The 23,926-nt window shown below is 47.4% G+C and overlaps 8 protein-coding genes across 8 annotated transcripts; 6 read left to right on the top strand and 2 right to left on the bottom strand.

The window, feature by feature from the left end:
- Positions 1 to 348: 348 nt before the first annotated feature.
- On the top strand, positions 349 to 2,678 carry N7509_003769 (uncharacterized protein; the record flags this gene model as incomplete). Its single annotated transcript, XM_056628406.1, has 2 exons — positions 349 to 527; positions 608 to 2,678. The coding sequence occupies 2 exons, from the start codon at positions 349 to 351 to the stop codon at positions 2,676 to 2,678; spliced, it is 2,250 nt and encodes a 749-aa protein (XP_056491140.1).
- A 197-nt stretch (positions 2,679 to 2,875) lies between these two features.
- On the bottom strand, positions 2,876 to 6,053 carry N7509_003768 (uncharacterized protein; the record flags this gene model as incomplete). The annotated part of the gene is made up of 10 exons (XM_056628405.1): positions 2,876 to 2,944; positions 2,997 to 3,086; positions 3,141 to 3,477; positions 3,545 to 4,400; positions 4,464 to 4,645; positions 4,694 to 4,727; positions 4,780 to 5,024; positions 5,081 to 5,185; positions 5,241 to 5,869; positions 5,934 to 6,053. 10 exons carry the CDS (start codon positions 6,051 to 6,053, stop codon positions 2,876 to 2,878), a joined length of 2,667 nt encoding a protein of 888 aa, XP_056491139.1.
- A 523-nt stretch (positions 6,054 to 6,576) lies between these two features.
- Positions 6,577 to 8,539, top strand: N7509_003767 (uncharacterized protein; the record flags this gene model as incomplete). The annotated part of the gene is made up of 3 exons (XM_056628404.1): positions 6,577 to 6,823; positions 7,779 to 8,363; positions 8,424 to 8,539. 3 exons carry the CDS (start codon positions 6,577 to 6,579, stop codon positions 8,537 to 8,539), a joined length of 948 nt encoding a protein of 315 aa, XP_056491138.1.
- A 118-nt stretch (positions 8,540 to 8,657) lies between these two features.
- N7509_003766 (uncharacterized protein) lies at positions 8,658 to 10,310 on the top strand (the record flags this gene model as incomplete). Its single annotated transcript, XM_056628403.1, has 1 exon — positions 8,658 to 10,310. The coding sequence occupies one exon, from the start codon at positions 8,658 to 8,660 to the stop codon at positions 10,308 to 10,310; it is 1,653 nt and encodes a 550-aa protein (XP_056491137.1).
- A 659-nt stretch (positions 10,311 to 10,969) lies between these two features.
- N7509_003765 (ankyrin repeat domain-containing protein) lies at positions 10,970 to 12,232 on the top strand (the record flags this gene model as incomplete). The annotated part of the gene is made up of 1 exon (XM_056628402.1): positions 10,970 to 12,232. The coding sequence occupies one exon, from the start codon at positions 10,970 to 10,972 to the stop codon at positions 12,230 to 12,232; it is 1,263 nt and encodes a 420-aa protein (XP_056491136.1).
- An 846-nt stretch (positions 12,233 to 13,078) lies between these two features.
- On the top strand, positions 13,079 to 13,851 carry N7509_003764 (Nitroreductase family protein; the record flags this gene model as incomplete). The annotated part of the gene is made up of 3 exons (XM_056628401.1): positions 13,079 to 13,414; positions 13,470 to 13,584; positions 13,649 to 13,851. 3 exons carry the CDS (start codon positions 13,079 to 13,081, stop codon positions 13,849 to 13,851), a joined length of 654 nt encoding a protein of 217 aa, XP_056491135.1.
- Positions 13,852 to 14,344: 493 nt separating this feature from the next.
- On the top strand, positions 14,345 to 15,052 carry N7509_003763 (2-hydroxychromene-2-carboxylate isomerase; the record flags this gene model as incomplete). The annotated part of the gene is made up of 1 exon (XM_056628400.1): positions 14,345 to 15,052. The coding sequence occupies one exon, from the start codon at positions 14,345 to 14,347 to the stop codon at positions 15,050 to 15,052; it is 708 nt and encodes a 235-aa protein (XP_056491134.1).
- Positions 15,053 to 16,417: 1,365 nt separating this feature from the next.
- Positions 16,418 to 18,320, bottom strand: N7509_003762 (homeobox domain-containing protein; the record flags this gene model as incomplete). Its single annotated transcript, XM_056628399.1, has 3 exons — positions 16,418 to 17,468; positions 17,526 to 17,663; positions 17,734 to 18,320. 3 exons carry the CDS (start codon positions 18,318 to 18,320, stop codon positions 16,418 to 16,420), a joined length of 1,776 nt encoding a protein of 591 aa, XP_056491133.1.
- Positions 18,321 to 23,926: the final 5,606 nt, after the last annotated feature.

Genomic DNA, 23,926 nt, shown 5'->3' with positions numbered 1-23,926 from the left:
GCCATCTAGAGTGTGGCTCGAATATAGTAAGGTATAGTTCTTGGCACTCTGTGTAAGATAATCGTTGGCTATCTCGATAGACCCAGTCATCCGCTTAAATATTTGTAATTTTCGAGCTAATCTAGCTATTATTAACTATCTACTATATCACTTTATCGCTATGACTTCTTACAGCACCTCGAATGACGCGTGTCACCTGACCCTGCTCCTTTCTGGCACGTGTTGAATACCCCAGACTCACCTAGGACGCACAGGGTAACCCTTATCAAGACCTGTTGAAGGACCTACCGGATTATATTGTACCTGCCTTGATGGTCTAGACTATCTCTCTTCAACGGGCGACCAATCATGGTGGATGACTTGGTCATCGGATCTTTTTCTGCTTCCGCGGGCGAGTCTTCCGATCTCCTCCGCCCTCCTCTCCCTCACATCATTGTCTCGCGATCTCGCGACCCTCACAATGCCCAGGGCTGGCGAATCTTCATCAGCCCCGCGGCTTTCTCAGCGTCGACCGTTGGCATGTCAAGGTATGTTTCATCTTTTCCCCCCGCGCTCCATGAGCCATGGTGCGACCGGGCAGACATTGACAGGTCCCAGAATGTACCAGGCGGAAGCGAAAATGCGATAAGCAGTCCCCCTGTTCGCGTTGCCGGCGTTTGAATTTGAACTGTTCAGTCGAAACCGTTCGCCTGCGACGTGATGTTGTACAGCATGCCTCTGAGATCCAATTTCTGGAAACGATCCTGGGGGATTTGGATTCCTTTTCAACGGAGAAACTGCCGGAAATCACCCAAAAACTGAGAAACAGGGTCACGCTTCTCCAGACAGGCGATAGTGCAATACCAAGAAACCAGACTGAGCAATTCGACCAAGTCGATCTGGCTTCGGCGTCCGACTCTTTACAATTGTCAGAATCCGCCGATGGGAAACAAATTCGGCATCGATTTGCAGAAGCTCCTTCGGACAATACAGACCCACCGCTCGTCACAGCGATTGAGCATCTCGCCTGGGGCAGAAACTCCGCTGGATGCTATCCCCACCGGAGATGCGCTTGCCAGTATCGCAGAGATAGTCCGGAGTTCCTATCAACGAACAGCGCATCATTTCAAATCTTCGGCTCGGCGCTGGAGTCGATGGTGGATTTCCCAAGAACTACTGAGGCCCAAAAGCTTATCAAGTTTCATGTCTATCACCTTGCATGGCATCACAATTGTTTCCATGGCCCGACATTTCTCCAACAGTGTGAGGTCTTTTGGACGAGTGGAAGATGCGATCATCCTCTCTGGGTGGCTCTTTACTTTGCAGTCCTGAGCTGCACCATCAATTCCATCCAGAATAGCCATAAGTTACGGTCGCAGGTCGACGTAAATCTAGATGCGATGCAATCTACCCAACAGCTGTTCTCCGCCATGGTGCAGACTATGTATAGCTCACACTTTTTGAACAATATTTCGATCTACTCCGTTCAAGCCGTGGTCATCTCGACGGAGGTTGCACATAACCTGGGCCTGAGTCAACTCAACGCGACCTTATTCAATGCGGCAGTGCGAATCGCCGAGTGCCTGGGGCTTCACAAAATCAAGGACCACCCGACAGTAGGGTCTCAAAATAGAGATCACAGAGATCAGTGGGAAGAGCGGATTGAACGAGAAGTCGGCAGGAGAGTCTGGTGCCAAATGATTATTCAAGATCATTTCGCCATTCCCTTCACTGACACGTATAGCATATCCCCCATGCATTATTCGACGAATCGACCTATGAACGCGGATGACTACAATCTGGTAGAAATGCCGGCTACTACCCCAACAATCAGTACATACGTCCGTGTCCTTGTCAATCTTGCCGCACTGATGCCCGATCTATGCGATGGACTTGGTCCAATGAATAAGAGAAAGACCACTCGAGAACAATACGAACGCATCCTCCAAGTTGATCAGCAAATGCGAACAATCGTTCAAAACATACCGTCCTTCTTACTGCGACCGGACAAGCCCAAAGAGGCCCAAATTCCTTGGTTAAGAATTGCCCGACGAAGTCTAGCGATCACCGCAGCAGAAAAGATCATCATGGTTCATCGACCTTTCCTGTTCCACTCATTTCATGATTCAAGATACACCCACACAAGGCGCACATGTGTTGCTGCAGCAATGACTATATTACGCGAACACGAAACAATCGTCGAAGAAGACGATCTTTCTATATGGACACACAGTGCTTTTGCCATCACGGCGGCCGTGATTCTATGCTTCGAGGTGAACTCGATTACAGAGGACGCAGATAACGCAAAGAGAGAGCTATACAGAGACGCCGTTCTAACCGCGCGTGATCGTCTCGCTCAACGGCATTCGGATGTTCTTGCCCAACGGGGCGTTGCCCTTGTCGATGCAATTTTCATTTCTGAAGGCTCGACCTCAAGTTTTGGCACTATAGAGTTGAAACCGGGCATGCCGATCGATTTTAATCGGATTTTCGCCAATTTCTCGACTCTTAGCAAGATGAATCCGAATGCTGATGCTGATGATATGTCTATTACCAAGTTACTCGGAAACACGCCTGAAGGCTCCGGGTCTGCTGGATTTGATGCGGATGAAATGGCCTTAGCGTGGAACCAAGAAGAAATTGACTTTGATGCCTGGTTCAATGGTGTATTCAATACTCTACAGACGTCTCCCTTATGAGCACGAAGTGTCTCGGTTGGCACCTCGACTTTGATTTTGTTAGGCTACTTGACAGGCTGGGGCGGAACGGAGTTGGATACCAGGGAAAATTAACATGGGGGCCTTTGATTTCAAATATTTTCGAAATATATTTTGCAAGATTGTACCATCACATGAATTGTTTCTCTGATTATTCCACACTATCAATTAGACATGTCTTACCCGTCGATGATCATGTCATAGTCAGCGTTGTGATAGTCCAACTCGGTCTCCTTATTGACGTGTTCCTGTAGAAGTTAGAACCTGCCTGGCCTTTGAATTTGCAGCAGGAAACATTACCTTTAATAATTCGAGATCTTCCTGGTTTCGCTTCTTAAATCCACCACCTGCGAGCTGACGCTTTTTGCGCTGACGGGATAGGACATTGCTCTGCTGGAATTAGAACCCGTCATTCGATCTTTTATTGGAAAGGGAATCTCAAACCTCTTCGACGGTGCCTTCCATGATGTATCGCACGATCCTGACTTGTGAGACCTGACCAAGTCGTAACGCCCTTCCAATTGCCTGCTCTTCGATGGAGGGATTCCATTGTGGTTCAAGCAGATAGATACAAGATGATGACACAAGGTCAAGTCCTACGGCACCGGTTCCAAGAGTCATCAGAAGAACATTTGTATCATTTGTGCCCTCGTAAGCTGCCAGGGCCTGTTGTCGTTTTGGTAGTGGAAGCGATCCATCTATCATGCTGAAAGCTATGTGGTGGCTTGAAAGGAGTTCCGAGATGATGGCGAGGGATTTCCTCCAGCTTGAAAAAACAATACTAAAAATTACAAAGCGTCAGAATAAATGTTGGCGAAGTTGGAATCCTAGCTTCAGTGTGTATATACCATCTTTGAGACCGATTTTGAATAATGTCATCCAGAAGAGCGCGCAGCTTTGTGGGATATCTTTCGGAAAAGGTACCGGAGTTCTGTCTAGTTGGGGTCTCCTGTTGCGCCGCCTGACGCAATGTCTTACTCTGGGCATTGGAAGAAGTTGAGTGAAGTACACAAGCAGGGCATTTGTCCTTCTTCTCCAAGTAATCGGGTAAACAGGCTTGACAAACTAGATGTCCACAGTTGGGAATAATCACAGCTTCATCAAGCCCAGTGGCTTCGGGAGAGCCGCTCAGACCATGGACCCTTCTGTCACAGTAAGCACATATATCATCTCCTGCTTGCTGAAGAAGAGAGAAAGCTTCATCCAAATCCACGGGCATGTTAGTTATCGCTTTGCCGTTGTTGCAAAAGAGGCGAAGTGCAAGCAGGGATTCCAGAACAGTCGAGTTAGGTCTCCCCTTCTGCTGGCGACTAATACCACTGACCGCCATGTCAATTTTCATTTTGCAATCATGAAGGAGCTCGCGGTACTGAGATCTTTCTAACTGTGACATTGGCAATTGTTTCACTTGGATGATAGGCTCGGGGATTTCCAAAAGGCCTCTGGTTCGTCTGATACAGACTGCATGAAGAAGAGTTTGCATATTCTTGAAACGATACCTCGCATTAGATGAGATTGGGTGTGAAATCAGCTTGCGGAATGTAGAGGGTCTTTCTAGTACTGGGACTTTGAGAAAAGCGATGAGTGCTCCCAAATCTTCGATATCATTCTGGATAGGCGTTCCGGTGAGACACCATCGGTTCTGGGCGGATAACCTTGTAACAGCAAGAAACTGCTTTGTTGCCCGGTTTCTGATATAGTGGGCTTGTTTTTTCCAATATGATTAGCATAGTGAAAAAGGTCGCGATTTCATCGGTGGAGATGTACCTTCATCAAGAACAATTCGAAACCAATTGATATTTGACAAAAAGCTGGCCTCACGACGGACCTCAGTTGCAAGAGTCGCGTATGTTGTGAATACAATAGCCCTTTTGCGAAGGAATTCCTTCTCTAAATATCTGTCCTGCCCAATATGCTTATGAAAGACTAAGCTTGACGGAAAGGAATGCCTGATAGCCGTTAGCTTTAGTCAAATCCACCAAGATTGTCGCTCTCACTTTCGAATTTCCTTAACCCAGTTATCTATAATAACTGCATTTTATTGTTAGATAGACTGTCTTAGGAATGGGCGAGAGTAGCGTACGAGTGGACGGAACCAAAATGAGGGTCGCTTGCGAGTTCAATTTTGGTTGTGGCTGGATCTGCGGCTCGATCTGTGGCTGAGATTCTTCTATGTCGAGTCCTTCGAATTCCTTTGCGAGAGCAAGTGTCCCGGCTATGACTGACAATATTACCAAGGTCTTACCCAGACCCATCTCGTCGGCAAGGATCCCACCTCGAGCATGACTGGGCTGACTTTTCCTTTCTCCATTCAAGACATGTTGATAGCTACAAAGTTTCCAATGAATACCCCGAAGAGTTATAGCTAGAGAAAAAAAACTCACAATGGCTCATCCTCATCCTCATCATTGTATTTCCAAAGACTCTGCTCTTCAGGCATTTCTCCCCGCTCTCGGCGAGAAATAAAGTCAACTGCTTCTTTTTGGTGCCTTGAATAGAGTGTTAGAAACAGAAATTCGTTGACGATATCAAATCTCAACTCACTCGCGAAGTTCAGTTTGAATACGGCGATCGACTGATATGTTAGCTCTTGACTCGTGCCTTAATCCAGTGTCCAAAAAGTCATCAACGTTATCAACATCATCATCCTGTGACACAGTTTGTTCATCGTCATGGGATGAGTTATCTCCATCATTCTCGTAAATAAAAATAGGAGGGATGCGGGTTTCATCTGAAAAGCCAGCTATTGAAAGAATTTGAGGGTTCTTGTATGTCATCTTCTCGACTCCATAGCGAGGAGGCTGTAGAAAATTCTGGGTGTTGCCGAGAAGAATTCCCACTTCTTTCGCATCTCTCTCAGAACCATATATATTGATCTCAACTGATAATGACTTTTCAGGGCTTCCCCTAGTGCCTTCTTCCAAAAAATGGATAATGTCAAGAATATGGCTGGTTGAAGTGAAGGCCTGAAGCCGAACTTCAAAAGCTTCTGTGAGTTCAGAAAGGTCACTGCTTTTCTTCTTATCTAGGAGAGAAATCTTTGATTGGCCATTTGTGAGTGAAAAGAAGTCTCCTTCACGTAGAAGATCAAATGGTTGCTCTTCAAGTTCCGGGGCTATGGGAAAATCAGACAACCCATCTGAACCACATAACTGAGTTTTAACATCGATAATCTGCACAACTTTTTAGTACGGCTAGACTCTAGATATGGATAAATGAGCCTCAGCGCTCACTTACAGATCCAAAACAGATCTCATCGTCCTTGTCGATCTCTTCTGGTAGTGGGGTTGAAGACGGATAGCGCTGTTGACCATCATCCCCGATGAAGGGCAACTTTCGCTTGCGAATTTCATCCATGGTAATTATTCTGATAAGAGAAAGAAGGTTTGATGAGGCCGAAGAATCGCAGAACTAGAGTCCATCTGTGTTGCGTCGTATGTGAGAAAATAAACAGGAATTAGAGCCAAGGCGAGGCGCACTGGTTGCCTCCTCGTCTGACACGGGCTCAGCCAGCCGATTACGTTCGAGGTTGACCAGACTTTCCACCCAATCAAAGAAACAAGCAACTTCGCCTGGGCATTCCTATAGTTCAACGGCTCAGTCGCCGTTAATATAGTGGGCGAAATTGCATCTATTGCATATTCATTGGGCCACGATAAAGTGAGGCTCCGGTCAGGCAGCGACCGGCGAGAGGGGGTGAGGGAGGCTGTGCGTCTTGCAGAGCCTCACTGCGTCTGGCCAAAACCGCCCAGTTTGAGAGCCGATTAGAATACATTACAAGCTCAATCCCAGGCTCGGCCGCTTTTGAGTTGCTGAAAGTCGACGAAGTGACTCGATACCTCTCCGAAACGCCCCCGGCCAAAGCATTCGACCTGACAAAATGACACAAAAGGCCCTTCACAACCCCACATTCCAGGACGTCCTTGATAGGTTCAAAAAGGACTTGAGCAAAAAGGAAAAAGACTATTTCACCAATGTCACCAGCTTTGATGAACTCGAGAAAAGTATCGGGGATTTACAGGAAAGACAAACTGTCAAACGCCAGGCACGAAACCTCGAGAGACTAAGTCCGTTTCTGGAAGCGATGAAGCAATGGGGTCAGGTTGTAGAGGTGTTTTGTAACAGCAGTGAATTTGTGGCCTTTGTGTGGGTAAGTATCCACGGGATTCATTTCCAAAGATAATTATCTCATTTTTCTTAGGGCCCGATCAAGTTTGTTTTGCTGGTATGACTTTCCAGATCACTTAGGACACTTTGAAGCAAAGCTAACGCGCGGTCAAGTCATTTGAAAAATTTGAAGATGTATTCAACGGGCTACTAGATGTCTATAAGGAGATTGGTCAAAATCTTCCCCTTCTTCAGCAGTACCAGGAAGTCTTCAATAACGAACCTTTCATGGTTCGAATTCTATCCGTCATATATGAGGATATTTTGAAGTTCCACCGCATAGCGATAAAATATTACAATCAAGGGCGTGAGTTAGATTTTCATCCTCTCAGATGGAAAATCAGGCTCATGATGATATTCAGTATTTAAGCAGTTCTTTAAGTCTACGTGGAAGGGCCAGCAAACCAATTTCAAGCATATCATTGCAAGTATTGTGAGAAACCGAGGATTGATTGAGAGCAAGGCAAGACTTATTCATGAGCAAGCCTTTGGAGATTCACGACAGGTAGAGGCCGATCACCATGATGCACATTTACAGGCTTTCGACGATGCACGAAGGACTGCGGATGATCACCACGCTGCACAATTGGACGCCTTTGAGGAAGTTCGCCAGATTGCAGAGAGCGAGCAAGAGAGACAAATTCAACTTGAAGAGCAAAAACAATGCCGAAGAGTATTTGAGTGGCTTCGAGCTCCTAACACTGATATCGAGCATGGGAATTTGCTCAAGATACGAAATGAATACCCTAACACCGGGGCGTGGCTGCTTGAAAGCAAAACCTTCAAAGAATGGATTCATCCAGACTATGCGAAGATTCCCCCCCCTACTTTGGCTTAAGGGAATTCCTGGATCTGGTGAAAATTATCTTCCAAACCCTTTACTTTCAGAAAAATGAGCTAACCCGGAGAAAATAGGCAAAACAGTGCTTGCGTCCCTGGTGGTAGAGGAGATCGGTAAGCTCAAACGAAAACCTACTGTTCTTTTTTTCTACTGCAAACACGACAACCCTGAATTCAGTACTTTCCCTGCAATTGCGAGAGGTCTTTTGGCTCAGTTGTTGGAGCAAGAGAGACATCTACTCCCTTACTTCGACCAGGAGTGCTGCACGAGCAAGGAACCGATTCTCCAAACCCCAGAGAAAATTCAAAAACTACTGGATATCGCTCTCACGCATTGCAAAAGTGCTTATATTGTGCTTGATGGCCTAGATGAATGCAAACGAGAAGACCGAAAAGAGATCTCGATGTGGTTTCGAGAACGAGTCGAGAATCCTCCTCATAAAGAACCTCGGAAACTACGGTGTCTCTTTACTAGTCGGGATGACGGTCACGGGAGAAAGGATTTCGAAGACATAGAGACAGTCACAGTTGATTCTAGCGACATTGCGAAAGACTTGGAAACTTTCTGCCAGCGACAAGCGGACCTTTTAAGAATCAAGTTTCAGCTTACAAGCGACAAAGCAGATGATATAGCTTCGGCAGTTTCTCAGAGGGCGGCAGGTTAGTACTTATGGACAACTTGAGCCCATAATTATTCTAGCACGCTGACAAGGATATTAGGCATGTTTCTGTTACCGAAATTGGTGTGGAACAATTTATCTCAACAAACTACGATTGCCGGCATGGAAAGAGAACTGGAGCCAACTGTATACCCGAAAAAGCTTGACGATGCGTAAGTGTTTCGCGATATTTCTACGTCAAGCATTCTAATCAAATAATAGGTATCGGCGTATACTGTCTCAAATGAAAGTTCGCGATAGCAACAGAGAAAAAGGCATACCTAGGGATGTCAAAATGGTGCTTCAGTGGCTCACATTGGCGAGGAGACCGCTTGAATGGCGAGAAATTCAAGTACTCAAGTCAATTGACCGTCGAGAGCAATCAATCGACTTTGAAAGGCAAAGGTTCCATGTTGATGCAAAGGACCTTTGTGGGCCTTTGGTCAATGTTTCGGAAGATGGAACCGTCGAGTTGATACATTTAACAGCAAAGCAGTACGATATCCTTTTCTATACAAGCATGACTCAATGGTCACTAACCATAGCAAACAGCTTCCTCGTGGACGAGGGAATTGTGGATCCACTGCATGGGGACATCCGAATGGCGTCACTTTGCATCGACTATCTGAATCTCCCCATATTCGTGGGCTCAATCTCTAGCGACGCCGCCCTTCGGGGAGACTATGGTTTCATGGAGTACGCTGCTCTCTATTGGATTCGGCATCTGGAAGGGGCAATTGCGGAAGCGAAACGAAGAATTGCGAGGACAAAACTGCAAGAAATCCAGCAACCCGAAGACAGTGATGACAGCGAAGCTCCTCTTTCCCATCCAAATTTACAGGAAGATGAATACTCCCGCATTATGTCTCCACTTGCCGAATCACTCGGCGTCTTCATTGAGCATCACTGGATATCGCCAAAATCCTATCTCGCAGTTTCCGACCGAAACAAAAGAAATCTCCAGGTATTCGAGTCCCTGGACTTCCACGAAGAGTTACAGCAAGTCTTCGTATCGACCCGAAAGCAGTTACATTCTTTTGGTCCCATTAAAAAGGAAGAACTTTCAACAGATATAATGGAAGTTATCAAACAGGTCCGTGCAGTGATTGAAGATTCATTCTCGATGTCTCAGGGCTCAGGCCCACCCAAGGATATGGTGGACAGATATGGTCAAGGTCCTTTTCGATGCGCTCGCTTCAGCTGTCGCTCATTCACCCTTGGATTTCCGACACCAGATGAGCGAGAAATTCATGTCGCAAGACACGAGAGACCACATAGGTGCAATGATGAAAAGTGCGAGAAGGGCTTTGATATTGGCTTTGCATCTCTGGCTCAATACAAGAGACATATGAAGGACTATCATCCGGATCGCTCTCAACGAGACCACGAGTTTCCCACCGACAAAGAAATACAATTAAGCATTCGTTCTAAGAATACGGAGCCTCAGGCACAAGTCACAAAACAAACCACCGACACGACTACTAGAGATAATACGGCGCCTCAAGGAAATGCAACAGTCGTATCCGATGGAGATGAATCCTCTCCTGCCGCTTCCGAGCCCGAGATCCGACCTCGCCCAGCCCCTAAAAGACACAGCAAGGACGACCTCAAATGCCAATACTGCGGTAAAGAATTTACAAGACTTTATAATCTCAAGTCTCATCTCTTAGTGCATCAGAATAATCTGAGGTTCCCCTGCGAATATTGCCACAAATCCTTCGTTCGAAAGAGTGATTTCAATCGTCATATGAAATCTCATACTGGGGAAAAGAAGTGGGTTTGCGGGGGATGTGATAAAGCCTTTGCCCGATCAGAGACCCTGAAAGCCCACCAACAACAGTCGAAAAAGGGCCAGGCTTGTCTTGAAGATCTCCAACGACGACAGCAGGAACAGATAGAAGAGCAAGATCTGATTCTCCCTTCAATCTCCTCTTTCCTCCCGAATTGAAAAATCAACTCCGGTTGATGGAGAGTGAATAGTATTTTCTCTTATTCTATCTTGCGACGTGACGCTAAATCCTGGATTCCATTCACCTGAGCTAGGTATTTATCATTTGCCCTTTATTTCTCCTTAGAAGCGCAGTGGTTTCTTAGGCCCTTTCTTCTCTTTTGGGTATCAATTCGTCCAATAGTTATTTTTGTTCCCTCAAGATTGCTAAACGATATAATCTACGGCTATAGTAGCATTCGAAAACAGATTACCCTTTAGACACTCACGCTTCCTTTCCCAGCGCCCCACCTAGACCGCGCTAAATCGAATTGGCTACTAGAAGTCCCCACTATCCTACCTTCATGTACTTCTGGTATACCATCAATATTACCGTAATTACAGTTTCCGGCACTCGGCAGATCATATATACGGATACGCCTATGGCCATACTCCAGGAGTTGCAAGCGACATATGTGGTAATTCCAGTTTGTAATTCTTTTCACACTAGTAAGGGTTGATGATTGGCCGGTTAGAACAGATTTTCAACATGGCAAGTGTGTGCCCATAAGAATGGAGCACCTAAAAGTGTTGAGCAGCGTGTCTTAAAACCACCCAAAAAACTGGGCTTCCGGCTTTGGAAAAAGTTTTCTCCTCAAATCCATCCTCTCCCTTGACCCATGTCGATTTTGCTCCTTCCCAATGAGCTCCTTATGCTCATCGCGTACCAGCTTGAATGCAAAGACTTGAATGCGCTGATCCAGACCAATCTTTCGCTCTACCGTCGACTCAACCGCTACCTCTACTATTGGAATGTAGGGCGCAACGGTTTCTCCGGACTAGTCTGGGCAGCAAAAGTAGGCTCTGTCAGCACACTTCAATGGTTTCTCGCTGTAGGAGCGGGCCTGGATTTGGAATCTAGCTATTGGGCTTTTACGAAGAGATCACTTCCTGGAAGCAGCCGACCGCGTTCCACACTGGCGGCAGATACATGGACAGACCATCCTATATGTCATGCAGCGAAAAATGGCCATGCAAACTTTGTGCGGAAGCTCATTGAATACGGTGTCAACATCAACTTCAAAGACCTCAACGGACGAAGCCCTCTTTCCTTGGCAGCTCGACAGGGTCATTTTGCCTTGGTCCAGATGCTCATATCCCTTGGCGCATGCCAGCTTTCATACGACCGATATCATCGACGTCCAATTGCAAATGCTGCTTCTCAAGGCCATCATGTAATTGCCGATTATCTACTCCAGGAGCTTGTCAACTATTCTCCAGTGCATTTGAACTATACCATCAAAGTCGATATTCAGTGGATGCTTCTATATGCGGCAAAAGAAGGAAACGAAAAGCGCGTACGCTCTCTTCTGTCAAAGGGGGCTGATATTAACTACCAATTCAAGGATGAGAAGTGTACGCCGCTTTGTGGCGCTCTGTCATTGGCGCCGCGGCCATTAAGAACTGTTAAGCTTTTGCTAGATCTAGGTGCAGATCCGAACATTACCTTGCCTCCTAAAAGGACTCGGTCAGGTGGCTGGAGGTGGCCATCAAGTACACCGCTTAGGCTAGCTATGCTCCGAGAGGAAAGCTTGGACCTGATCAAAGTCTTGGTCAAATCCGGGGCAGATGCCGGACAGTCCAGCTTAGCGTTGTTTGACGCTGTCGCTCTCGATAAGCCCGCAGAATTCCAGCTACTAGTGGATCGACATGCCGATATAAATGTGCGCCTCGAGCGTAAGCCCCTTGCCGAATGCATTCTGCATAGTACCTGCGAGAAGATCAAAGAAGCTTTTCATCAGAGAGACTTTACGGCCACAACACGAGAGCTGGCTCTGCATCGAGCCCGTGGCCAACCCCTTGGGCGTAGTAGTCGTCGTCGGCGCAGGAATGAACAGACCGCGGACGAGAGCGCTCTGACAGAACTTGAAGCAGTGAGCTAGTCTATCAGAAAACCATAAACTCCGAAATTAGATCACCCCAGGTCCCCGAAATACGCATGTTTCATGTTTGTTTTCTCAGCCTGTGCCCGAAATCAGACTGATTAATAAGAAAGTACTTCAAACATCGCCCCTGAAGAAAGTTTTGGCCCAGGGATAGGCGGATACTGGGGCATAGGCTGAGAAACATATAAATGTCTGGGGGTAAGATGTTTTTTAATGCTAGTATATGGCTACAGGACAAAGCCTTCCAGCAAGTAGTGGAGGGATTGGTCTCGCCGAATTAGGTTTAGCTCAGCCTTGATGGGGCGGTGGGAAAGAAAGCGTGAGTGTCTAAAGGGTAATCTGTTTTCGAATTCTACTGTATGAGAAAGATATAGTACTAGATAGAAAATGATTAATTGAATGCTTAGAAACAACCACAATTTTCCCTTGCTGTGCTCTACACATTATGCCTTTTTTGCTTGGTCAGGCTTGCATAATTATTCTGAGTGATTCATAATCAGTGCGGAATTTAGGCTACGGGTGCCGCTTACAAAATTCTCGGAGATTGGAAACTCCGACCACCCGCCATCATGCGCATACGCGATTGGTCAAAAGCCATTGGGATTTTTCATGCGGCGGGGACTATTGCGAAGGAACCACAAATTTTATTGGTTCTATGCTGGCCGTCCCTTTCTGAAGCCCACGGAACAATCGCATAGTGGGGGGAAAGGGGAGTGTTGCAAGACGCGTACAAAGATAGAAGCACCAAATTCACAATTGATATAAATTGTGCGATTGCCAGCTAGCGGTTTTGTGCTTTTTACAACTTAGAATACACATCAAACCGTTTTCACTACCTTCAAAATGGGCTCCACTGCTATTGAATTCAAGAACTCTGCCACCTCTACTCTGCTGGAGTTGGTCAAGGGTCGCCGCACCTACTATGGCCTGAAGGCTGAAAGCCCTATCTCTGATGATGCCGTTGAGCGAATTGTTCAGGATTCTGTTCTCCATGTTCCCAGCTCCTTTAACACCCAGACTTCTCGTGTTGTTCTGCTCTTGAAGGAGGAGCACAAAAAGGTGTGGGACATTGCGATCAAGGCAATTGAAGGACTGGTCGCTGCTGGCCACGTTCCCAAGGAGTCCTTTGAGAGCTCTACCAAGCCCAAGCTTGAGTCCTTCCGCGCGGCATATGGAACTGTATGTATATTTGGTGAGAGGGACAATTAATTTCGAGATTGCTAACTCGAACCAGGTTCTTTTCTTTGTGGACTACGAGTCACTTGCCCCCATCAAGGAGAAGTTTGCCATTTACGCAGACAAGTTCGACCCCTTTGCGTTGGAGTCCAATGCCATGTCCCAGTATTTTGGTGAGTGTTTGTTATCATGGGTGGTCATTATAACAATGCTGATCAGGTTCTACTTTTTTTTTAGTTTGGCTTGCACTAGAGTCTGAGGGCTTCGGAGCCAACCTCCAACATTACAGCCCCCTAATTGACGAGCAGATTGCTAAGACTTGGGATCTGCCTGCTTCATGGAAATTGGATGCCCAGCTTGTTTTCGGTACACCTACCTCTGAGCCAGGCGAGAAGGCATTCGAGCCTATCGAGAACCGATTCAAGGTTTTCGGAAAATAGATGAAAGTTGATTTATGACATTGAAATAATCTTCCATAGCGAATTACGTTTGATTAAGAAAAGAATACTTTGTTTCGAGTAAGAACTTCTGGCTTGGATAATTCATTGACGTCGCTATTCAAATACAGGCCCGGGGGGGGGGTATGACGACTTTGTAGAAAACGACCAAATTACAAGTAGTTCATGCTTATCGGATGATATTCAAGAGTTCTGATGGTGTTATATTCGCCATTCCCAACATCGATGGCATAATATTTCAACATTCAAAGAATCGTGCCAAAAAGGGACATAAAATTCGCAACAAAATTAAAAACCAAATGCTGAAAGAAATAGGGTTTGAAAGATAGGACCAATAACATGATTGCTTGACACAGCCTTGCCCAATTCGGAGTCAAGCAGATCTCTCCCGTTCGCTCATTTTAAAGATGCCGGGAAACCCCCGCAACGCACTTCATAAACACAACACAAACCTCTCCTTGGAGTTCGAATCAATATGACTAGTAACCGCACAGTGGAATTGTACTTCTCATTTGTCTCACTATGGTCATATATCGGGAGTCGCCGATTTCACCAATTACTCAAGCAAACCGAATCTAAAGTCATTTATAAACCGATCAACTTGCTGCATACTTTTTCAATTTCTGGTGGTCTTCCTGTAAAACAGCGTGCAGAGCAAAGACAGGCCTATCGTCTGATTGAGATGGAACGCTGGAAGCGTATTCGTGACATTGAACTCGTTCTAAATCCGAAATATTACCCCGCAGACCCGTCACTTGCACATCGCGTTCTTATCGCGGCGACCGAGGAACTGGGACACGACAACCCATCAGTGCAGAAATATGTGCACGCAGGACTAGAGGCTGTTTGGGCAAGAGAACTCGATATTTCGAATCCAGAAACCGTTAATCTGCTTGCCGATGAGGCTGGACTTGAAGGAATTCGTCTTGTGGACAGAGCGAGGAAGGAAAGCAAGCTTGCAGAATTCGAGGCCACCCTCACCGAAGAGGCAGGGTCGCGAAAGGTCTTTGGTGCACCTTTCTATTTCTATCAGAACGAACCACTGTGGGGTCAAGATCGCCTGGAGATGTTAGAAGAGATTATTCAGAGTGGGAGAAGTGCTATTCTGGAACCCAAGTATACAGCCTACATTGGAAATCAAGCTTCAAACATAGATAGAAGAAGACCTAGCGGGTCAATATGACATTCCCAGGTATGATCAGAAATTAAAACAATGATTTCGAATAAGAAGTATGGAGAGGAAAAGGAGTACGAAAGAGCAGGCAGATATCGAGATCCAGATCCAGAGTGGAACTTTTAACTGACAACAACAAATTGGAGCAAAAATTGAGCCAAAAAAGGCCAAAAAATGCGACGAGCCGGGATCGAACCAGCGACCTCACGATTTGCTGTAACAGCTGATTGAAGTTGTTCTTCAGTCGTGCGCTCTCCCAACTGAGCTATCATCGCCGCGCTATGGATACTGCCTTTACTTGTGGATACAAGATGGTCAATTTGACTGTTCTTTGAAGCGGGAATGGAAATTCCGGCAAGAAATCAAAGGCTGCAAACCAAAATCATATCTTGATAAATGTAGGCTATTTATCACTTTTGACTCACACAACAAATTCACCTGGTCTTGGTTTACTCTTGTTCTTTTTTGAAGATTTTTTAGAATTTTCCTGGTGCATTGTAGCTGAAATAAAAATGGCCGATTTTGGCGGCGACTGAGGGCGGATGTTGGTGGTCACGTGGTTCATCGGCCGCCCATACGCATTGGGATTTGTTATGGAAACGAAGCAATCTACTATGATTTCAAGTTACTGTGCTTTTTTGTATATATCTGATAGATGTGTCAGAGTGCAGGAAATTCTACCGGGCATAGTACTGGTGGCCGCTAGCCCTGAAGTGGACTCCAACGGCCCAGAGCGGGATTGAAATATATATTCACTGGCATTTGATAACCATTATTACCTTATACGTCTCTGAGCCATACCTAGACACGGGGAAATTTGGATTTATTCCAAGGTTTCCTTGAAAAGTTTCAATCACCCTTCCATTGGTAAGCCTAACTATGTATATATAACCCGGATAGAAAGTGATTAACATTAAAACCAAATTTCATCCATTGATCGACGAATGAAACCAAATGCTAGTGCCCCAAACCACCTGGCACCTGGATAGAGATGAGAGCCACAGAACAGAACAGAAAAGAAGATGACACGCTATACCACCGGACCCATGAACAACAATTTTGCCAAAACCAAGCGATGCAGAGAAACGACAGAAGAAACAAAGCAAAACAAAAAACAAATGAGTTGAAGCGACACAGTCAACACCAACAATATAAAACAAGGCTAAGAAACATTAAGATTAAACGCGCTCATGTGGATCAAATGCCTAGTGGCCGACTGGAGCAAACAGAAAAGAGAAAAGAGGTTGGAAAAAATAAACAAACTGGAGAAAGAATTGGTTGCCGGGAACCTTATCCAGACCAGGCTGGATGGGGAGGAAACTCGCAGAGTATACCAATAGGTGGGTAGCTGTGGTCCTGCCCGCGTATATCACTTCATCTCATTATTGTTGGATGTAGCTCGAGTAGTTGAAGGGTTGGTTGCTGAATTTGGATCGGAAGGAATCTAGATGTGGCTGGTTTTGCTGCATGTGATCTTGGGCAGCGGCTCCGGGTTCGGATGGAGCGAAGGAGGTGGGGAGGCTCAGCGTTGAGGAGTTGGATTGTGTAAAGGGAACTGTGCCCATAGGTCCCGAGGGATGAGCGTAGGGGTAAGGTCTGTATTCCTGTGGCGTTGAGACAGGTAGAGATTGCAGGGAGGGCATTGGTCTCCCATGTGGCATTTGCGAATTCATTCCAGACATTGCTAGTTGGGACTGGTAATTTGGGGGTTGGGTGCCTGGTAACCCACGAGTTAGACTTCAGCCTTGGCTTTCTGGGGGTAAAGATGGACAAACCGATGCTGCCCAATTCATAGGGCATTTGGTTGCCCTGCGAGTCAGTGGGCGAAACCGAACCTTCAAATGATTGCGACTGGTCGTAGCCTGTCATCATTGTACCTGGGTGTCGTGGGACACCATATTCCATTGGTTGGCGACCATAAGGCATACCGGGCTGGTTCGAGGTTGGAGTGAACCTATTGTGAAGTTGCATCCCCGGGTGAAATGACGGGGGCTGAGAAGACGCATCGGACACGCTGCTAGACCGGGTGATGGAGTAATCACTTCGAATCGTTCTGTGTAGATCAGACATGGATGAAGATGCCATGGGACGTCCATACATAATAGAGGGCTGGGGTAAGCCATCCGTACGCCCCTGCCCAGCAGAGGACATGTAGGTACCTGCAGTGGAGGCAGAGCTAAGCGGCGAGACAAGGTAGTCCTCCTCATTCGGACGTTGGAAGCAGTCTGTCCGTAGAGTTCGCAATGCTGCAAAATCTGGATTCGGGACTCCGTAGTCATGGGGTGATGCCACGGGGGTTTGACCGGTCGACTTGCTCTCAAAGGGGGTGCGTAGAACCTTCGTTGTGTCGAAGTCATCTGGCAGTGCTCGCGACTTGAGCATTCTCTCACGATCATTCGTAGTAAGGCGCTTCAACTTTGCTCGTCTATGATGTGATGTATTGTTAGGGAAGCCCAAATCTTGGTAAATGGTGAAACACTACCTGTTTTGGAACCAAACTTGGACCTGACGTGGCGTCAAGCCAGGAATTTCTCTCGACAAACGTTCTCGGTGGGCAGCATCCGGATGAGCCTGACGAGTAAACTCACTCATAAGAAAGCGAGTTTGATTGTGCGTTAATCTGTTGATGGTCAACGCTTCTGTCACCGATAACCTTAAAACCTCAGCCACTGCTTCCACCTTTGTCTTACCTAAATCGTTTCATCTTTTTCTTTTCCAGCGATGGTGACTTACTATCATCACCATCTAAAGTATCGCCCCTCTCATCGGAAGGGCTGACCGTAGAATCTCTGTCATGCTCGTGCTCGTCTTTCGAATCAAGACCTAGCTGAGACGCATCCGACATCTCTCCCAAATGACTGGACCCGCCTTGAGAAGAGGACATCGAGAAGTCGGTATAACTTCTCCCAGGAATCTCCAGCTTCACTCGTGGAAGAGCGTCATCTCTTCCTGTTCCGGATGCTGGGTTAAATGAACTGTGCGGTGGGATTTCTCCCCCGTACGTGGCTGAAGAGGCTGTAGTCGAAGGTACTGGTGTGGTGGAGGCATTCTCAGCCTTTGCACCAGCTCGTTGCATCTCAGCAGACCGTCTCAAGGAAGAAATGTCCAGTGCTAGTTCCCTTGGAAACGTCGACTGTGGCGAGGAAGTTCGTGGAAGCGAAGAAACCCGCTCTCCGTGACGACTAATGGCCGAAAAATGGGAAGAGACAGCCGATAGGGGCGAGGGAACCGGCGAGGATAAAGAAGGCACCCAGAGACAAGGGCCGCCGATTGACATGTTCAACAGATCGACCGAGCCCTTCTTTCTTGACTGAATCAACGAGACAAGAAGAAGATCAAGACCGGCGTCAACTTCCACCCAAGATATGGAACCGACGAGATTTCAAAACAAACCAAACAACACCACAACGAAACAGAAGAGAAAAAAGGTAAAAAGGGACAAAAGCGAAACTAATGCGTCGTCTCCCCGAGATGAGACGAAGGTGGGTCTAATGGAAATGCCGGGGCGCTTGCGCAACAGAGTCAGGGTTCTGCAATTTAACGGAGTAAAGGGTGACGCCCGGAGCGTTTGGGCGTGACCTCGGATGTATATCAGATCTGGTCAAAAGAGGGGGATGGCAAGAGATGAAGCGTGGACTTCTTAGGCGCCGATAGTTGTAAGGTGCAGGAATCAGTTGAGTAAACGACGTCAAGTAAAGCGGGACAACAGGCCACTTTGTGTCCTAAGTCCTTGCTGGATCTCAGATCACAACCTTCGTCTTCCCTCGATGAAGATCTTTACGTAGATAGGTAGTAGACCAGACCACGAGAGTAGAGTCCACTGCTAAACTCTCCAACGACTAATAGCCAAGGAAAAACGAAAGAGCAAATGGAGTGACCGGGGCCAAAGATCTAACGGCAACAAGAAACGAGAAAGAGGGCAGCGGGCCAAGCGAAAGGGAGTGGAAATACCAGTCGGGTTGAGATATTAAACGGACGCCCGCAATACCGCCAGGGTCCACTGGGCAATCAGAGTTGGATACCGAGAGAGGCCCAATGTGGTGGCACACCTGCAAGGAAAAGATATACGCGTGGGTTCGTGGAATGACGATCTTTGCAACGGCCAAAAACGGTCAAAGTTTATGCACAAAAGACCGTTAGAATGAAAAAAGTCAAATGGGTTGAGAAGAGATGAAGATAAAACAGTAGCGTCAAGGATGGATGAAGCTAAAAGAGAAAAGAAGCCAAGAAGATGCAAGACAAGCAACTTCTCTAAAGACACTGTTTTGGAAAGGAAGAAGGGTGGGCCAGGGAAAGGAGTGTGCACACAAGGATGGTCTGGTCAGAAGTTGGTTGCGCGCACGTCAACTCGGGAGAGATCAGCGATCTATGGAGGCGAATGATCCTCCTTGTGGAATAGTCCCAGAGATGTAACCCCGGGTTCCAAAACGGCCAGGTTACGGGAGTATCAGACCTAAACCCGATCTTGCGAAGGATCATTCCGATACAGTTCACTAGTTAATCCCATTTTACGCGTATTGCTACCCTCTTTTTGTCTCAATTGTACCTGGCTTTAAGGCTGGAAACAGCTAATTTAAGGGAAATATACCGGAAAGATTGCCCAAAGTACGGGGTACAGCCCTTGAATCACCATCTAGCAGTATTCAACGTGCACAGAGCACAGGGATCCTCTTTTCTTTGCCCCTCCTCCCAAAGTCGTGACTTATGACCACGGCCAGCACTGGGTCCTGTGGCGAATGGCGGTCCTGCCCGAGCTGAAAAAGAGATACCCCTCTGCTACCGGTGGAAACGGGGGATTCAAGGCTGAAGCCTGGACCCAGACAAGCTAGAAGGACCATATCCCGCTGACCTGATAAATGATAAATATCTGCCCGTGGGAGAGGGTCGATGGGTCCCGGGTCCCACCAGGAGCCCACGAGGCGGGCTTCTTTCGTACCGAGACACAAGCGTTCGCCCGTTTGTACATCTCAAAACAACAGTAATGGGCTACTAGCGCCGTGAGCGATAGAAAATTTTCCGACGTGGATCTTAGTGGATATGACTAGGAAGGGTGGCCAAAGCCTGATATTGATGCATGAGCCACTGGCCAATTGGTCTTAGTTAGCGTAGGTGGCATGCCAGACCCTGGCCACCTTTTTTGTTTAGTTCCTCTTTTTTTGGAATTTGCTTTTTTCTCACCGGCCAGCCATGTGGAAGGCTGGTCCATAAGCGGCAAACTATGGATGGGCCAGTCAGAGAGCTGCCCGCCGCTGGGGCGCGAGGACACCGGATGGAGGTGGAGGTGTCCCAGCGGGGTGGTCAAGGGGGAAGCAATCGAGGATAGAGGAAAAGAAATAAACAAATAAATGATTAAAAAAAGGATGGTCCGAATGGGAGACCCCGCGATCATCCATGGTTATGTCCAAGATAATATCAAAAAGCTCATTGGTCTTAGCGGCGAGCCCTGAAACCGAATGGGGCATCGCTAAGAAGGGAAGAGACCGTATTGACGGGAGAATTATGAATGGGATTAATTCCGTAGAGCCGCAGATTATTATTCTTATTGTTATTTTATTATATTTTTTTACCCCTGAACTATATCCGCTTTCAAACCATCAAATGTACATATACTCCGTACTCCGTACGGAGTACTTTAGATACTCTTGTCACTCGGGTGCACTAGCATCATTCGGGGCCAACCGTGGCTCGGGAAGGCCTCGACTCCACCACGCAAAGCACTCCTTGAATCTCCACATCCCAAAGCATGAAACAATTCAGGTCACAGCTGAAATGAAGGCCTCCTGGAATTTCAGATCGATCGCGATCTGAAATCAAAAATGTTGAAGATTCTGCAGTGGACCATTTTAACTTCCAGATTATTCTATAGCCTTGTCATATGCATTTGGGGGTACCGGAGTACTTTGATACTGGCCCCCCGCCTCTCGTACATACGTGACCCTCCCTGCCCTAAAAGACAAGGAACAGCTCCCACTACATCCACCACCACCACAATCATCACTTGTAGTCGACGCCTTGCACATCTTTCCTCTTCTTATCCAAGATGAGGTCACAACAGTGCCACTTCCGGGCCGAAAGTATGTGTATGGAGCTTTGCATTTTCTCTTTACAATGCACATCAACAAAGTTTGGCCGGTTCAATAGCCGGTGGGGACCTCGCATCTCCCTTTACGTACAGACGCTGCTCCACACGATCACTCCGAACCCACGGTGGATGTGCTAAACGACCCCCACTCACCTCGCCTCTCCTCGCACGGGTTTCGGAGGAGAAAACTCGGAACCGTTGGCCCCTATCCCGAATCACAGCGCACAGCGAGCCCCTCTACGGCCGAAACCACCGTCGATCGCAGACTCAACCTTGCGAACGTTTCTCAGTCATTTTCCACTTCAGGCCACCATGACGCGGTGCTTACCACATCGGCGCCAGAGAAACCGAAAAAAAGAGATACCAAGCAAAGCACAGCTCCTCACGGCATTCCATGGTCAGAGCGGCGTTGGTGGGGGGTCCCTCGCTGTCAGACCAGCCACACCGTCCCCGAGCTCACCAACGAAGGAGGGGAGGAGACTGGGCCATGTATACATACGGAGTAGATACTTGCACTGTTCCAGAACAACTGCGGGGAATCCGATCGCAACATCGATCGCAGCGCAACTTTAATCTCGGGTGCTTCGCCGCCAAGATGGGACCACTCCTTCATTTCGTATCGCGTGCATGCACGTCGTCATCGCGCCGAAACGAAACCACCGGAGGGTGACGCAAGCCGATCGCTGCATGGTGCTAGACCATTCACCACGGAATAATCCGTACGGCTTAATTGCTGTTGGTGCTTATAGGCTCCGCTCGGCGGCAAAATTGGCCGATGAGATGTTGTGCCCTGCAGATCAAAAAAATGCGAAGAGGTTCTAAGCAAACCCCGGACAAGGCATATTGTACAGTAGAGTATAGCTTTTGATACTACCGAGACTTCCGGTACCGCGGTACACCAGGGGCCAGATAAATGGAACCAAGCTTATGCCTTGGAATATTCCAGCCACCTCCCATTGTTTCGAGACCGGGCCCCAGTCTCGAAATTCGGGTTGACAGGTCGGCCTCGCCGTGTTTCCATGGATTGAAGAGGCACAGGCATATTCCCCTGCGGGAAAACAAAAAGATAAGACAACGGGGTGCTAACGGTTAAACAAGCATTCCCTCCGAGACTATTGATTTCTGAATTTTGGCGACACACATGCAAGCTATAGTTCCCAGGGCGCCCTTGGCATAACACAGCCTCCGGGATGGAGTACCTTTGCCATTGACTATTGAACTGTACTTTACATACTCCGTACTCCGTACAGTAGTGCTATGCTCAAGACGGAAGTGGCCAGTGCATTTAGATCAGAGGAACTTGCACAGCACAAGCAAAGTCTCTCATGATCTCAGACGATAGCGGAAAACTGCTCCACTAGTGGAGTCTTGCGAGACTCCGACACCACCGAGTGGACCGTTGTTTGTGGATTCCCTGCGAGGCACCTCCATGCGAACAGTGCGTTGCGATTTTTCTTTCTTTCGAGAAGAATCGTACGAACTTGGGACCTGCCCGGAACCTCCACTCACACCGAGGGCCGGTATCTATAACGGAGCAGCAAGACATAGCTGCAAATTGTAAACATGGTTGGAATATCGGGGCTCCCTATTCCGTAAGGGCGTCATGAATCATGTTTCCAACTTCCCTCTCCGCAAACATTCACATGCCCTGATTCACATCCCAACTTGAACCAGAAAGGCGTGGTGCAGTAGGCTCGGGGGCCAAAACAGGAGTTTGGAGTCCACATGCTCCCCTAATCTCATTTTGCCCTCGTGATGTGAGATCCTCAGACGCTGAACTCGTCCCATTGTCCTGTTAGTCGGGATGGGGGCGTGTGAAACTGAAACGTGGCTGTGACGCTCCGGCCTTTCCACTGGGTTTTTTAGTTTTGCTTTTCGTCCTAGTCTCAGGGGCAAAGGATTTTTCGGGCCCGAGGTTATTACTACAATGGGATTTAGGGAGGGGCTTTGATTATTTTTTTTTTGCTATCCAAAAGGGTGTATTTTCAAGAGAAAAAGGTACGGAGGACAGGGCGTGACACGAGTATCCTGGTAGGGAAAATTCTAACAAAAATACGTGGATTTCATGCAGGAACCTCTTTTCACCTTCAATAGAGTTGTCGATCAACCAGTAATGAAATCCCTAGTCCCCACGTCGGTAGCTAATTCTACATTTCTTCTGCCACTGGACAATTTCGGTACTAGTTCTACCGGGCCCGATTCGGGTTTGAAGGTTGGAAATAAAATTTTTATCAGTGGTAAACTAGTTTCTGTTGATCGCCGTTGAGCCCACCGACTGACTTACTTCACTGCCTCGCTAAGCCCCAGCCCCAGAGATCAGAGACATCAACATCTCAGAAATGCAACCATATTGCTCGACATGGTCCGATGTGCACCGTTGATCGACAGACGAAATCCTTGCAGCCTGTTGAGCGGGGACTTTTGCAACTGCTATGGTTCACCTAATGGTCCACTGCATACGAGTACGATCCCGTCCAGCAGTCGGCGCTTGCTGTGCAATGCATGGCTAGCCAGCAATCAAGGAAAAGTAAGAAATATCGCGAAACCTTCCTTTCAAAAAGGTGTTCTGCACACGCAAGGCGAATCGGTTATCGGTTAATTACCACCGCTCGTGTCTCGATATTGAAGTTGATGCATCGCAGCTGCAGATCCGTGATCCTCAATACAATAGAAAACTCTCCGCAGGGACCCGGGCCTTTGGACCTGGTGGATGCGATGTGCCCTGTCCGCTAAGCGATACCCGTTGCGGGTAATGCTCCGCACTAAGAAGAATGGGAAAGGGGAAAAGGCAATATGTACTA

Source organism: Penicillium cosmopolitanum (genome assembly GCF_028827165.1).
Source record: "Penicillium cosmopolitanum strain IBT 29677 chromosome Unknown utg000005l:1.0-4006212.0:1.0-4009387.0, whole genome shotgun sequence".
Classification (NCBI taxonomy): domain Eukaryota; kingdom Fungi; phylum Ascomycota; class Eurotiomycetes; order Eurotiales; family Aspergillaceae; genus Penicillium; species Penicillium cosmopolitanum.
The sequence above is the reverse complement of the archived record's forward strand: the minus strand, read 5'-3'. Positions and strand labels throughout refer to the sequence as shown.